Source organism: Mesoplodon bidens, assembly GCF_964165515.1.
Source record: "Mesoplodon bidens genome assembly, chromosome: 13".
NCBI lineage: Eukaryota > Metazoa > Chordata > Mammalia > Artiodactyla > Ziphiidae > Mesoplodon > Mesoplodon bidens.
Genome location: NC_138169.1, coordinates 20745973 through 20760671, shown reverse-complemented (window position 1 = coordinate 20760671; position 14699 = coordinate 20745973). Strand labels below are relative to the sequence as shown.

The 14699-nt window shown below is 55.1% G+C and overlaps 1 protein-coding gene across 1 annotated transcript; it reads right to left on the bottom strand.

Annotated features, from left to right (window-relative positions):
* Window positions 1-903: 903 nt before the first annotated feature.
* Window positions 904-13607, bottom strand: ASPHD2 (aspartate beta-hydroxylase domain containing 2). Its single transcript, XM_081251806.1, has 4 exons — window positions 13509-13607; window positions 8868-9965; window positions 3303-3416; window positions 904-2714 (listed from the first exon to the last, which is right to left on the bottom strand). The coding sequence occupies exons 2-4, from the start codon at window positions 9748-9750 to the stop codon at window positions 2605-2607; spliced, it is 1107 nt and encodes a 368-aa protein (XP_081107932.1). The 5' UTR covers window positions 9751-9965; window positions 13509-13607; the 3' UTR covers window positions 904-2604.
* Window positions 13608-14699: the final 1092 nt, after the last annotated feature.

The following is a 14699-nucleotide window of genomic DNA, read 5'->3' as shown; positions in this document are numbered from 1 at the left end:
ATCCGGCCTTGCAGCTGAGGCAGGCTGTCTCCGGGTGGAAGGCAGGGCCTCCCATTGGAAGCTGGGCAGGCATGCTGCCTCCCTTCTCTCACCTTGGGCGTCTCCGGCTGCAACATGTAAATTACTTTAGCAATTGTCTAGTTGGCAACGCGCACTTCAGGAGAGTGAGAAATACCGTGGCCCAGAGCGCATGGTGCTCTTCCCTCCCACTTGCCGTGGCAGCCTGGCCAGCTTTGCTATGAAAACACCTGGCAGCCAGGCATCTCCCGGGGCTCCAGGCCACCAGAGCTTCCTGTCCTTCTTCTAAGACAAGGGGAAAAATTCAAAACAGAGCCACCAAGGGCCCTGCTTCTCCCCGAGGTTAGACACAGACAACAGAAAGAAGCCGCAGCTCCCCTGGCCACCTCTACCACTGATCCGGTGGGTTCGTCCATCTCTTCCTCACCCATCCTTCCTCCTCACCTGTTTCTCTGTAACTGCTTAGAACCACTGCTATGTCAGGAAGGGAACCAACCCGCTGCTTCATGTGCCAGGCACTGTCTCTACAGTGAAGGAAGCTGAGGCTCCCAGAGGCTCCGTGACTTGCCCAAGGTGACATGGGAGCAAGTTCCTGGCACCGAGTCCCGAATCCTCAGCGTTCCTGAAGCACGGTCCTTGTTCTTTGTCCAGAGTGACACCTGCAGTTCCTGAACATTCCATGGATCTGCTCCTTTCCCCCTCTCCGCGCCCATTACTTAGAACTACATCTTGCTTCATCCCCTGTACATGATCACCGTTAGGGCCCGCCTGTCTCTGTGACACGATCCAGAAACCAAGAGCCTGCAACGAGTGGCCCTCTCGGAGCCTCTGCCCAAGTCCCACGTCACCTTTCCAACAGACCGCTTTACCACTTCACTCTGGTTTTCAGCAAGATCTTTTATTTACCCCCTGCTCCCCAACCGCATCACGTGAGCACAGGTAGCCAGGGACCTGTGTGGGCTGCTGGCTTTGTAAACGTAGAGCAGTCAATACGTATAGAAATCATGCACCTCAGTGATTCTTTAACAAGAGACTTAACAAGTAAAAAGACTTCAGGTGTGTTTGACATTTCTGCCCTTTCCTGCATTCTAATCGCTGAAAAATATCTGTGTAGAAATTGTACTCAAGTGTAGACACGGTTTCTTTGCACACTTGCTAGTAACTACCTAGTGCGTTTCAGACCGCGTTTACTTCTGACGGTTGCTCCTCCCAGAAGCTGCTGGTTTCCGTTCGGATAGAAACACTGGACCCAGACATGGGACGAGCAGTATGTTCCATACCGCTCCAAGGCTTTATAAACCTGACTCTGCCGTAATACGCTATTCAAAAAAGGCATCTCTAGTGTGGCTGGAGGAGACTCCTTAACACATCAGCTAATGGGGGGCTGTTTCTAGACTTCGTGCCTCAAACTGGCCACGTCCTTCACAGGAGACCCAGCGCCACGACCGTGGGTCCTTTGGGTGTGTAGGTCCCCCCCGTGTCCTCACGTGCACACACTGGCTTAGGTGGCCCTCAGTGCACCCTTGTGCACTGACAGAGAAAGAGGGCCGACTCTGCCATGATCTCTGAGCCCAGCGTTTGAACACTTATGTACAGACAAATAAATGGAAAATCATAGGCAACAGAACTCCAAAGCAAAACAGACACCTTGGGCGGATCTACGATTCCAGTTTGGCAGAGAAAGGCTTTTCCAGAACGTCACTGGATGAGTGAGGTCTTATCCCACCTCGGCGCCCATCAGCCAGCCTGGTGGTCTGAACGCTCATTACCGTGGACACCAAACAGCTCAAACGGGGAATTCTCCAGGCCCGGTTTGGCAGCAGGGCTTCTGTAGGCAGTGAGGTAATCGAATCACATGTTCAGCTGCTGACCCGAGGGAGCCCCAGCTTGGCTCTCGAAGACACCAGCCTCAGCTCTGTTGGAAAGCAGCGTCTACAGAGAAGCCTCCAGTGCCATCAGGGGCCTGACTGGGTTCAGGGCGAGGTGAGCAGTGGTGAGTCTGCCCCGCCCTGACTGGGCCACCCTGCCGAGGAAGCCAGCCAGGGACGGCTGCGGACGCGGACCGCGGGCTCCCCCGACCCGGGCGGCTGAGGCCCAGGGTGACCGTGACAGCAGCAGAGGCCACGCCCTCCAGCTCTCTGATCTGCAGTGTTTTGGGTTTTTTTTTTTGTTTTTTTCTCTTAAGATGACAAGAAAATTTATGTTATTACATCCAGACAAGTAACCATTTGGCGACCCTATTTCAGAGCACTGATGAAACCAAGTAGCAGCGTGACACAGACGACAGGGACACCGAGCCTCTGGTCACAGAGCAAAGTAATGCGCTTTTAGGCAGAAAGGAACCGCAGAAGCAAATGATTGGAAGGGAAAAAAAATCTAAGGAAATACAAGCTGAAAATTTCCCATTTTCAATAACCGAAGGAAAGAGGGACCCAACACGATCTAAAAAACAAAACCCAAATGAGAGCATTCTGTCGAGGCAGGTTTCTGAGCATGGAATTGGAACAGGGGCAGGGGCCGGGCCGCACCCCTGTCTGCCCAGGCGGACCGCGGCCACTCTCGGCGACTGCAGCACGACCAATGTTCTCATCGTCCCGGGGCAAAGATGAAATCCAGGGCCTGCCGTTCGGCCGCTGCGACGTTGGGATGCCACAGATCCACCATGAAAACCACCCGTGGGCCGTCCTCCGCCGAACCTGGGGGAGGGCGGCGAGAGAGGAGAGGTTCAAACCGCCCGGAGCCAGGACCCGGGCAGAGCCAGACCCACGCGGTCGGCTTTCAGGCAGGGACCCCTGCTGACCCCGGCACAGACCGCAAGCTCTCCTCCTCTCTGACCAACAACATTATCAGAAGGCCCCAGAAGGTTCTGAGCAGAGTGCACGGAAGGAAACGGGCAGAGGGAGGGAAGGGGGAAAACGTGGTGGGTGGAACGCGCAGGGTTTTTAGGGCGGGGAGGTTATTCCCTGCGATCCTGTCCTGGTGGACACATGACATCACACGTTCATCCAGACCCACAGAGTGTACAACAGCAAGAGTGAACCTTCATGTCAACTACGGACCTGAGTTAAAACTGGCGCGTCCATTGTAACCAACGTACCCCACTATTACAAGCTGCTAACAGAAGGGGAAATTTATGGGGGGGGGTCACATCAGGGAGCACACTCTGTACTTCCTGCTCAGTTTTTCTGGAAACCAAAAACTGCTCTAAAAAGAAAGTTTAAATATACACGTAAATATATGTATTTATATTTTTAAAGGCGGCCACGGGGCACGCAGACACTCACCCTCATGGAATGCAGCGTGCAGGAAAGAATCGTCAAAGAGGAGGCAGCGGCCTTCTGCCCAGCACTGGGGCTCCCCGCCCACCACCAGCTCACAGCCACTCGGAGTCTTCAGACCTGGGGGCAAAGCAGAGAAAAGAAAATGAAGGCAGGCAGGGCCAGGGACGCCGGAAGTCGGAAGTCGGGAGTGGCAAGCTGTGGAGGGAGCTCTCAACCTCCGAAGCCCCGACCCTGCGCCCCACCCCTCGGGAGCCCCGCCTGGTGGGTGGGTGGAGGCAGTCCGTCAGGACAGATGCAGGCCGGGCACCTGCATCCTCACTGTGCTCCCTGGAGAAACTCATTCCTCTGGTGGCTTAATCTGTTCTGGGCCAGGGACTACTCTGATTAAAGCACGGACCAAGGTTTGCGCTACACGTGTGAGACTCCTGAAGCCCAGTCGTGGGACCCTGGAAACCGAGGGAGGCCAGGCTCAGAACCCTGCCTGCCCAATAGGCAAAGGCTGCTTCAATCGAGATTAAAGACTCGGAGACTCACACAGTGCCCTCCTCTTTAGGGTCCAACGTTTAAATCCACTGTGAGGCCTGAGGATGGCATGTTCACAGTCCAAGTTTCCCCAGCCGCATTCTGGGAAAATGGTGACACCCTTAAAGAAACGCCTGAGCTTTCAGAGGAAACGGACTGCCACCCTCATAGGGAGCCATATGTTTAAAATGCAGCTTGGGGGGCTTCCCTGGTGGCGCAGTGGTTGAGAGTCCGCCTGCTGATGCAGGGGACACGGGTTCGTGCCCCGGTCTGGGAGGATCCCACATGCCGCGGAGCAGCTGGGCCCGTGAGCCATGGCCGCTGAGCCTGTGCGTCCGGAGCCTGTGCTCAGCAACGGGAGAGGCCACAACAGCGAGAGGCCCGCATACCGCAAAAAAACAAAACAAAACAAAATAAAATGCAGGTGGGGGACCTGAGCTCGGGTATATAACCCCGGAAAGGGGGGTCTTCTTCAAACGCTGCCGTGCACGCACTTTCACACCCCCATTTCCAACTCAAGGGTCTGAAGGAATGCTTGGCCCCTGGCACTACCTGGTCTGTGAATGAAGGCACCGGCACAGCCATCTAACTGACTCAGAGGAGGCTGGGTAGGCCCTGACCCGGGGGGAAGTGGGCCCTGCAAGAGGGCCTGGGATCATGGTGTTGTCTGTCTGTCTTCAGTGACCCACCCTGACAATCACGACCCTGGGCCAGTCAGCATCCCCGCTCTGATTTAATGTCCCTATGACACACATGAAACAGCGTACTCTCTAACAGCCTGAGGATTTAACACACCCTCTGAACCAGAAATAGATGGCTCCAGGAAGCACATATGGAGTAAGAATTCAAACAAAGAGGCCACGTGGAGTAATGGGCAGGAGAGAGGACTTCAGGTCAGACGACCACCCTTACGTGCTGGGTGACTCTGAGCAAGTCACTCAACCTCTCTGAGCTACAGCCTCCTCATCTGTAAAGAGAGGCCATGAGCACACTTGCCTTCCAGGCTGTGTGACCGCTGTCCTTGCTACCAATCACTGAAGACTTACTGTGAGCAGGTTTGTGTTAAATAATCACTTTACAGACATCACTTCACACACTTTCCAGATGGAGCAACTGAGCTTTAGAGAAGTTAAGTGACCTGCTGGAAGTCGCTATTTAGTCCTGTGGGAACTGAGATTTGAACCCAAATCTGTCTGGCTCCATGGAACAGGCTCTTACAACACTGGACAGTAGGATATAAATGCTAGTTGTTACATGGGGTAGCAGTGAGGCTAAGTGGTTGTCAACTTCCCTGTAGTTAATGTTTCAACTATCAATAGTACATTTCACTGAATCAGCTGGCACCGTCCATTCTGCCTCTGGAACCAGGATCTCCCACTACTGTTAACAACTGCTGGGGGAGGTTACGGCTGTAGAGGAGCTCCGCCTGCTGCTCACTGGCCTGGATGGAGAGAGCCCCACACGCCACATCTTTCCATGCATGCCCTCACCGCTTGGTTCAGTGGAGAAGGCCTTTAGGGATAGGTGGTTCTCTGCAGCGACAGAACACCCCAGGATTCCAGAAAGAAGCTCCCCTTTGTCTGGGCCATGAAATGATTCATCACCACCCCCCATGGTACAACACAAAAATGGCCTGCCTTGCCGGCTTCCCAGCCCCTGCTCACTCGCCTCCGCCTCCCTTCACCGCGCCCCAGCCTTCCAGCGGCCCACCATCCCCGCCTACTGCCATAAACCAGCCTGGCTGGCAGATATGATCAACACTCGCCCAAACAGAGCATTCGGACGGCTCCTGGGGACAGACAGGCCCCACGCATGGCCTCAGCCAGTCCCATATCCCCAGGCCCCCTCTGGCTTAGGGCTCACTGCTTTGTCCCCAATGCCCATGGACAGAGGCGCAAGACGGGTGGAGAAAGGGTTCTGTCCCCCGCTTCAGGAGGCTGGCAGCTGGCACTCAGGGTGGGCAAGGCAGACAGGAGCTGACCAGCTTGCATCACCCAGCCGGACGGCCGAGAAATCCAACAATATACTCACGAAAGGAAAATGAGAGCCTAATGGGCTTTTGTAGCGAGAATCTGGATCCGCTCACACATTTTCCTCTACCCTTCCCTGAGGGTCTGCCACTGGACCGCCATCTGCCTCCTGGCTAACAGCTGCCTGATTAGTTTCAGAGGTTGTTCCCTGGAGGTTTGTGACAGTGGGTGGGGACCTTGCAGCCCCGTACATGATGCTGGGTGACGGCTGGGCCGCATGGAGTGGGTGCTGCGCGATGCCACCTCTAGCGGAAGCTCGGAGCAGGCTCGGCAAACGTGTGCCATCCGGAGGCGCTGACGGCTGAAGAGCGGTGGCTGGGACGACGTCCCCAGTCCCCACTCAAGACAGAATGTGGAAAGGGAGGCTGCGGGGCACTTCAAGGACACAGTTCTGGAACCGCAGGTGCCTCCCCACGCCTGCCAGGTAACCGGCGGAGGTGTGGCCGTTGGCACGTACCAGGCCCTTCCTGCCTCTGACCTCATTCTCCGGACACCGCCTGTGTCAACACACGAGGTCACGTGAGTCTCACACCCCTCTCTTTCCTTCCTGGGTGGAAGGACAGAGGAGAGGAGGAAACGGAGCAAACCCAGGCCTGGCACTCACCCTTGCCATGGGGACAGCCCACGGTAGTGGGATGCCTTCCAACACAGCCTGCTGTCCAGGGTGACACGGATGACCCAGTTTTTCTGGTGGCAAGTGACTCTCTGGGCCGGGAGGGGAATGACGGGTCATAAAGAGGCCCACGTGGGCACATGTTACACACACACACACACACGTACACTGCACACATACACAACAGGCATGAACACCCAGGAAGCAGGTCCACCAGCGCTTCCTACTCAACACAGCTGCCAGGAATTCTACCACATCCACTTCAAATGCCCCTCCTTACACGTCCTTCTGAAGCTTGTAAAAAACTTACAAGGGAAAGCTTTAAAAAGAACAGCATGGCTCCCCGACGCCCACAGCCTGGCAGGGAGGCCCCCTGCGGTTTGCTCCCACTGAGCTGGTCAAGCTCAGCCCCACCAGCGGGCGCCCCAGCCCCAGGGGAAGGCTCCTGCTTTGCTCCACCCCGGCGATCCCAGCGGTCCTGCAGGGTCAGACCCCCTTCCCGGAGCAGCCCACAGGCAGCCCGTGTCCCCTGAGCTCAGCGTGCACCCTGGTGCCTCACACAGAGATTTTATTACAATAATCATCACTAAGACGATCATCTCGCTTCTTAGATCAACCAGAGCCCCCTTTAACTGACTGCCCTCTACCTGCCAAGCACTTCACACACAGGACATACTTCTAATCTTCTAAACAGTCCTCCAGGTAGGTGTTACGCCCATTTCAGAGAGGAGAAATTGGAGGCTCAGTTTCAGAGCCTGCCCAGGGTCACCCGGCAAATGGGGCTAAGCCGGGATCTGAGTCCAGGTATGTTTGCTTCCAGAGTCTGTGCATTTTCCACTGTTTCCTGGGGGCAGGGACTATGTCTTATGGGTCATTTTTCACACTGCCCAACACAGTGTTTGATCATAAAAGCTACTAGCTACCCTTTATCGAATGCCGTCACATGCCAGGCGCCGTGTCAAGTAGCCATGGCAGATATGACTTTACTGAAACCTCTCAACATTTCTGTAAGTACTATCTCCTCATTTTACAGATGTGGAAACTGAGGCCCAGAGAGACGAGGTTATTTCCCAAAGTCTCACAGCCAGCCACGAAGCCAGGCCACTCCCTCCAGAGCCCCTACCCTGTCCTGCTTTTACTCTTGAAATACTCAAAACGATGTCAATTGCCCGAATCTAGTTCCTTTTGTTTTTTTAAAGCAGTGAAGCCCTCTGTCCAGTCCCCACAGAGAGAGCGGGAGAAGCAGAGGGCTCTGGGCGAAGAGGGGCTGGAGGGACTGGAGGGCCCGGGGCGGCGGGCTCAGGTCCCCCAGGCAGCCCCGAGGCTCCCCTGGGGACCACGGTTATGAACCCCCTTCTCCAGTCTACACTGGGGCTCCTCCGTGCGCCTCTCCTCCCTCCAACACAAAGCCGGGCGGGCACACTGTGAGCTTCCAAAGCGGGACCTTGCTCAGGCTCTCGGCAGCTCCTCTAGTCTGGGATGCTAACCAGAGGTGCCACTGCCCTGGTAACCAATATGTTATCATGACTCACTAGGAAGCAGGCATTGTGGAGAACTAACATCCCGCCTCACCGAGTGGTTTTTGAGCCTGCTTTTATCAAGTACTCACCACCAGGCTCTGCTTGAACAAATGCTTCACGACGTGCGTTACCACACCAGAGCCTCAACATAACTCTGTAAAAGATGATCTTTTTATAATACCTGCACTTCCCAAATGAGGAAACTGAGGCCCAGAGAGGTGGACTGACTTGCCCAAAGTAACACAGCCGGCTCATGGTGGGGTGAGGACGCAAACACAGGCAATCTGATTCCAGACCCTGTTCTCAAAACCACTGCTACACACACTACGCGTATTACCAACCTCCCTCGAAGCCAAATAAAATCAACTTCACACAAAGCGTCCCTTCGTCCTTGGTGATTTGGAAGGCACTTGGGTATCTTTCAGCCTCCTGAATCACCCCAATAGCCTTTGGCTCTAGAACTACTCTGTCCGATACAGTAGCCAACTGTCATATTTTAAAATTTCGATTCAAGTAAAAATTGAGCCCCTTAGTTGCACTGGCCACATTTCAGGCACTCAAGTTACATGCAGCTGATGGTTCCTGCACTGGACGGCGTAGATGGAGACCATTCCCATCTCGGCAGACAATTCCTCTGGACGGAGTTGCCGTCACAAATTAGGTTTATACTGACCACGCGTTTCTTTTTTGACTCAATTCTCTGCTGCCAACACTGTTTACATGTGACCCATCAATTTCTGATCAGAGTACAGTGAAGCATGTGAAAAAGCACAATCCTGGCTACTGACTACAATTCGTGGTGTCTGGACTCCCGTCCGGCAGACGGGCTGGGATGTATTTATTAGAACAGCACATGCCAGGATGCCCTGTCCCCACCACGTACCTAAATGGCATCGGATGCGGATGTTGGTGGGTCCGTAGTGCTCCGTTATCACGGTGCCGGGGCTCAGCACGGAGATGCACGCATTCCCAAAAACATTGTTCCCAATACAGGTCCGAAGGCTTCCAAGCAAGCGGTACGTCCGTGGGCACTTCCTACAGTTCCGGGGGACGCAGACCCCCTGATTGACCAAGTAAAAGGTGACCCACTCCCCACTGGGCGTGCTGTTCATTTTCCAGCCCTGTGGGAGGCTGCAGTTCGAAAAAGCTTTGTACAGGGCCTCAAACTCGCACAGGATGGTCTGGAAGTTGCGCTCCAGCAGCTCCACGTCATGCTTCTGTGCGTCCCGGGCGAAGTAGGGCGAGGTGGGGAGGTCGGGCAGGAAGAAGACCTCGGGCTTCTGGATGGAGGGCCGGCTGTTGAGGTAGCGGCCCTGCTCGCGGATGCCCTTGTGGATGCGGCCCATGCCAGACCAGGAGTAGCGCTTGGCATACTCCTGCAGGTTGTGGTAGAGCTTCTGGTTGAGACCCTCACTGTGACTGCAGCGCACGCACTCGGGGGACTGGCAGTACACGAACCCGTTCTGCAGCCCCGTGGCGTCAGGGCCCTGCATCAGGGCGTTGACCGAGACGTAGGGCCGGGGCTGCTCCCTGCCCACGTGGTAACAGTACCACACGAACAGGACCAGCAGGCAGGCCACGGTGACCGCGGCCGTGGTGTCGCAGTCCCGCACAGACTGGATGCCGGTGGCAATGCAGTCCCTCAGGCCGTCCAGCGACCAGCTCCAGGCCACCAGCCACTCAAGCGACATTTTGGGGGAGCTGTTGGGGATCCAAAGTGAGGTCAGCTGGTCAGTCCTCGGGGGTCCCGAGGGCATGCATACCATGCAGGTCAGCGTAGGGGGTGAGGGGCGGCTGGGGCAGGCGGAGGCATGGCTGCCACGGTTCCTCGGGTCCTGCCAAGGGTGGCATGGACAGGCATCTGTGCCCAGCCCCCCGCTCCCGGCAAAAGTCACTGCGGGTGGGGGCAAAGGAGCGGCTTTAGGTCACGTTGGCAAGTGGGGCTGGTCACCGTGAAATGACTTTTTTAGGCAGTCCAAACCTGAGATGAAAAAAAAAAAAATAAACCGCATAAATTTTTACACCTGGAAAAGTCCTCAAGTGAAACGCAAAGCCCCAGCTCGTTTTGTCAGGTCTCTGTTGGAAGGGGACACGCTTCTCAATCCTGTACCTTCTCCCTCCATTTTATCACCACCCCCTTTCCCAAAAGGCCAATAGTGTTTAATCTGCATCAGGTACTGTTTGATCATTACAGTAGTTCCATCTGTTCTGTGTCATCCTTAGGACGTGCTGTGATCCCCATTTTATGGATGAGGAAACTGAGGCTCAGAGAGGTCCTATAACTCACCCCAGTTCATGCAGCCGGGGCAGGGACACAGAGCCCATCTCACTTCAAAGCAATATCTATCCATTTTGCTATGCTCTTGCATGGTAGGTATGTAATAAATGCTTATTCTCCTTAAATCTCTGTACTTTTTATTAAAGAGAAATCTGGATTCAAAAGCATCTTACAAATGGTAAAGTAATTTGGAACTGCATATTCTCCATTTTACTTTCTCTTTTCACAGCACTTCATCATTCTCATTTAATCTCTCTTGCCCTTCTGATATAGGTTGGGCTTAAATCAAGCTGGAAAAGGAAGTGGGCTCCCCGGGGTCACATCTGTGGTGGACACCAGGCATTTTCTGTCTACTCGCTTGGGAGGCTATCTACTGGCCTCACCCATGAGATTATGAAAGTGAAATGATGGATAGAATGAAAATAGAAGCCCTTTCCGGTCTGTCTCCAAAACACACAGAAGTGCTGCGCTTTGCCACGTGTCCTGCCGATGGTTTGGACCAGCGTCTAGCTGATTATCCTAACAACCTAAACGATGATCGGAGCCCAGCTGTCTCATTGCCCGTGTCTATAAAACCCCGGCCGTGTTTCCCAGGTGAAACTCCCTGTCCATCCTGCTCTAATTGGACGAAAACAGCCAGGTCTATGTTCTACTACATGTGTAATACATTCCCTCACCTCGAGGAGCAGAATAATTCAGAAATTTCGCTTGGTACCACGCTCTCCCTTGTCTCACAGGAATGTGAGAAGGCAACTAACAAAAACAGGAAAGCTGTACCCTCCCCCTTCTCCGGGGACAAAATTTGGCCCCAACATTCTTGCACCGTAGCAGAGAGGTTAAGAACCCAAACTGGGCAGGTCACTCCCCTGTCTCAGTCTGCTCATCTGTTAAGATGGGGTAATGCTCCTCTCATTGGATCAAGGGGAATGATGGGTTGAAAGCACTGATGATTACATCATGGTGACAGTTCAGAATGCGCTAGTGACCGCTGTGACACGTGGATCCCCATCTCTATTAGCCAGCAAACCACAGGTGGGCCATCAGGGAAAGGATCTCAGGTCTGAGAATTCCAACAGCCAAAGGTAAACCCTTGTTGCCACACATCTCAAGGAATTTTTTGGGGGGAGGGGTCCCCAGACGTGCAAAGCTATTAAAATTAAAGGGAAACCTTAGATTGTCTTTAACTCCCTACTTATATCTTCCCAGCTTAGGCTGAATAAAGAATCGCTTGACTATAATATTCAGTCAGAAACGCATATGCTGAATATTCATGGACATTTTTATGTTTCTAGGAAAAATACAAGAGTCGGGAGGTTAGAAGCTAAATTTTTTCCTCATACGTCCTCCATTTCTTCACAGATTTGGGAGAAGAGGGAAAGGCTGGGCCCCCTGGATGGAAACAGACTCCCTCCCCCACTCACCCCGGGGCCATGGTTCTTGACTAGTCCTCCCATAACTGGCAGCTGTTTCCTCTTGAGGAAAAGGGAAGGAAAATCATGATGAAAGGTGTTTTGTTTGCAAGCCATCTCCCAAACAGAACCCCAGGATTCTTGAAATTCAGTGTGAAACTAACATCTGTAGGATAACAAGCACTTTTACTAAAAGGATTTCCCCCATCACTGAGCTGAAGCCCTAATTGGAACTTTGAAAACCCAGTCTCTCAGGAAGAGAGGTTTTTCTTAAATGTTCCAAGAGTGACATGATGATCATTTAACAAACACCTGTTAAGTTTCAGTTCCCATCAGCCCTGCTTGAAGTTTAAGTCAATCAAAATGAAGACGTGGAGTACCCGGTAGACAACGAGGGAATCTCTCCATTGGACAGTCACACCACTTACCCTCTCCCCAGGGAAGCCTCATTCTGTACAACACCAGCCATGAACGCTCCCTAAGCTGAGCGATAAACAAAACGCAGAAGATCCTCATGCCCTGGACCCCAGCTTCAGACCCTGCTCACAAGATCACAAACAGCACTGAGCGCTCAAGTAAGGACTTTTCACATCTGCCACTTACTTTTACCCAAACTACGCTGGCAGGACCCTGAGCCCGGAGGTGGATTAACAAGCTCACAGCTGAAACGTGACACTTAAACCTTTACCTTTGCAGGGTGATTGGCAGTTTATTAAGTACTGGTTCAAACATCTGACCCTCATAGACCCCAGCCCTGCAGCTGGGAGGGCATGAATTCCACCCCCCCACTCCCACCCCCCAGCTCTTGTCTCTGTGACCACAGCAACTTCCAGCTTCCTTTACACATCTGTTCCCATTTCTTGTCCTCATCAGGGATGGGGACACCTCATTGCAGTTCTGCACTTCAATAATACGCAACTCCAGATCTTCAAAGTCAGCCAGCTCTGGGCAATAGGGTCCGAATTCATGGCCACTTTTTGGTGAGCAAGTCCAATCAAATATAACTTCTGATACAATGAACACCGAGGGAGAGAGACACTCGCCTCAAACCTGGTTAATCCAGTTCACATTACCAGTCCAAGAGGCTGCCCAGTGCCAGAGAGCTTCTGCTCACTCTCAGGGTACCCTAGAAGCCCCCCAAGGAGCAGGGCAAGGAGTGTGATGCAGGCACCCAGGAGCTTGAGAGCTGCCCTGGGGCCAGCCCTCTGCTGCGGGGAACCGGAGACCTCTCCTCCTCACTTTCTTGTCCAGCTTTTTCAGTATCCACCCACTCAGGAGAGTGGGGGAAAGGGGAGTGCACAGGTTAATACAGATGGTGACCACCAGGAGGTCGGGGCGGGAGGGGGGTGGGGTGGGGGGAATGGGACGATGGAAAGGTACTGACAGGAAAAGTGGGCGATTAGGGAAGGAGGCTCATGGGACAGGGGAGGAGGGTCACCACGGGAAATAAGGGAAATGGGTGATGCACAGGGATGGGGGGGAGGGGGAGAGCAACAAGAGAAGGGACCAGGGAAGGTGGTGACCGAGGAGGTGATGGTGATGGGGCATGTTAACACGGTGCACAGAGTCGCGAGGGAGCAAGGGGACAAGGAGGGTGATGCCCGGCCCGGGCCGCGTACACTGCCAAGGCGGCGGCGCTCAGCACGTAGCGAGCGCTGGGCGGCGGGGGTCCCTCGTACGGGCCGAGATGCGGGGCGCTGAGCACCCTCAGCGGCCGCGCCGCCGGGCGTGCGGGCCGCGGGCCTGCAGCCACCCGGCCCCCGCCTCCTCCCCCTCTCGTAGGGTCGGTCCCGTTGCGCCGCCGTCCTGCCCCGCAGCCCCCGGAGAAGCCGCTTACCTGCGCCCGAGCTCTCGGGCGGCGGGGGCGGTCGCTGGGGCCGGGGCGACGCCGCCGCCCGAGGGCGCGGACGCTCGGACGCCCCCTGCCCACGCCGCGGAGCCACCGCCCCGCTGCTGCCCGGCCCACGCCGCCGGAGCCCGAGCCAGAGCCGAGCTGGTTCCCAGCCGGTGCCGACGCCGCGCTGCGCTCCGCGGGGCCGCGGGAACCACAACTCCCACAATGCCGCGCGCGGCCGGGCGGCTCGAGGAAGGGGGGCGGGCACGGGCGGGGCGGGGCCGAGACCCCCAGCGGCCAGCGGCGCTAGTCAGTCGCACGTGGGGTGACCCGGGGCCGGGATCGCGTCGCCCGCTCGCGTGGCTCTTGCGGGCGCGGCCGTGGGCCCGAGCGGGGAGACGCACTGCCCGCCCAGTCCCAGGGCGCGCGCAGGCGGGCGGGCGTTGGGTAATTCATGAAGTCCGGCGGGCGTTAATTCACCTGCTCCTGGTTCTTCCTCTGTGCCTTCTCTGTTCTCCCTCCCTTGGTCTCTCTCCTTTCTCTGGTTCTCCCTCCTACATTTCCTCCTTTCCTTCTCTTTCACTCTCCCTCCCTCTTCTTTCCTCCCTCACTTCCTCTTGCCCTGACACCCTGTTTCTTTATTAATTCATATACTTAAGAGGCCTCGCAGGCACTTGGAATGAAATCGCAAATCAAACAGGATCCTTAAGTTTCATGGAAAAAAAACTCATTCGCTTGATACAAATGATTATTGGGCAACCTCTCTGGGGCTGGCCCTGCGCTCTCTGGCGAGCAGTCCAGATGCGGCCCCTGCCCGCAGGGAGTCACCGACTAGCCAGGAGTAGGCGGTGCCCAAGTAATCACAGGTACACATCTACAGTCACCTACCAGGCAGAGTGGTTACCAAGAGAAAGGACAGGACAGGATGAGAATGTGTAACAGGGGGACCTAATGCGGGGTTGGAGTCCCCAGGGAGGACTCTCTGAGCAAGTAGTGTTCGAGCGAAGGCTTGTGGGAGACAAATAACAGGGGCCATGGGTCGTGTTGTGGGCTCCGGGGGAACTATGCATGAGTGGGTTTGGGGAACACGGAGTGGGAGGGCCAGCCCACAGTCCATCCGTTCTGTCCCAAAATCCACCTTGCCCCTTCACAGACCCCACCTCCCACCACCCCCACACCCACAACCCACCTCTA

What these genes read in the sequence shown, in the direction of transcription:
- ASPHD2 (XM_081251806.1), bottom strand. Translation starts at nt 9,750, where the DNA reads ATGGTATGCATGCCCTCGGGACCCCCGAGGACTGACCAGCTGACCTCA. An exon ending in CCGCATCCGATGCCATTTAG is followed by an intron (nt 3,417 to 8,867) that starts GTACGTGGTGGG and finishes CTTTGCCCCCAG; the next exon opens with GTCTGAAGACTCCGAGTGGC. An exon ending in GCACGCTGCATTCCATGAGG is followed by an intron (nt 2,715 to 3,302) that starts GTGAGTGTCTGC and finishes GCCCTCCCCCAG; the next exon opens with GTTCGGCGGAGGACGGCCCA.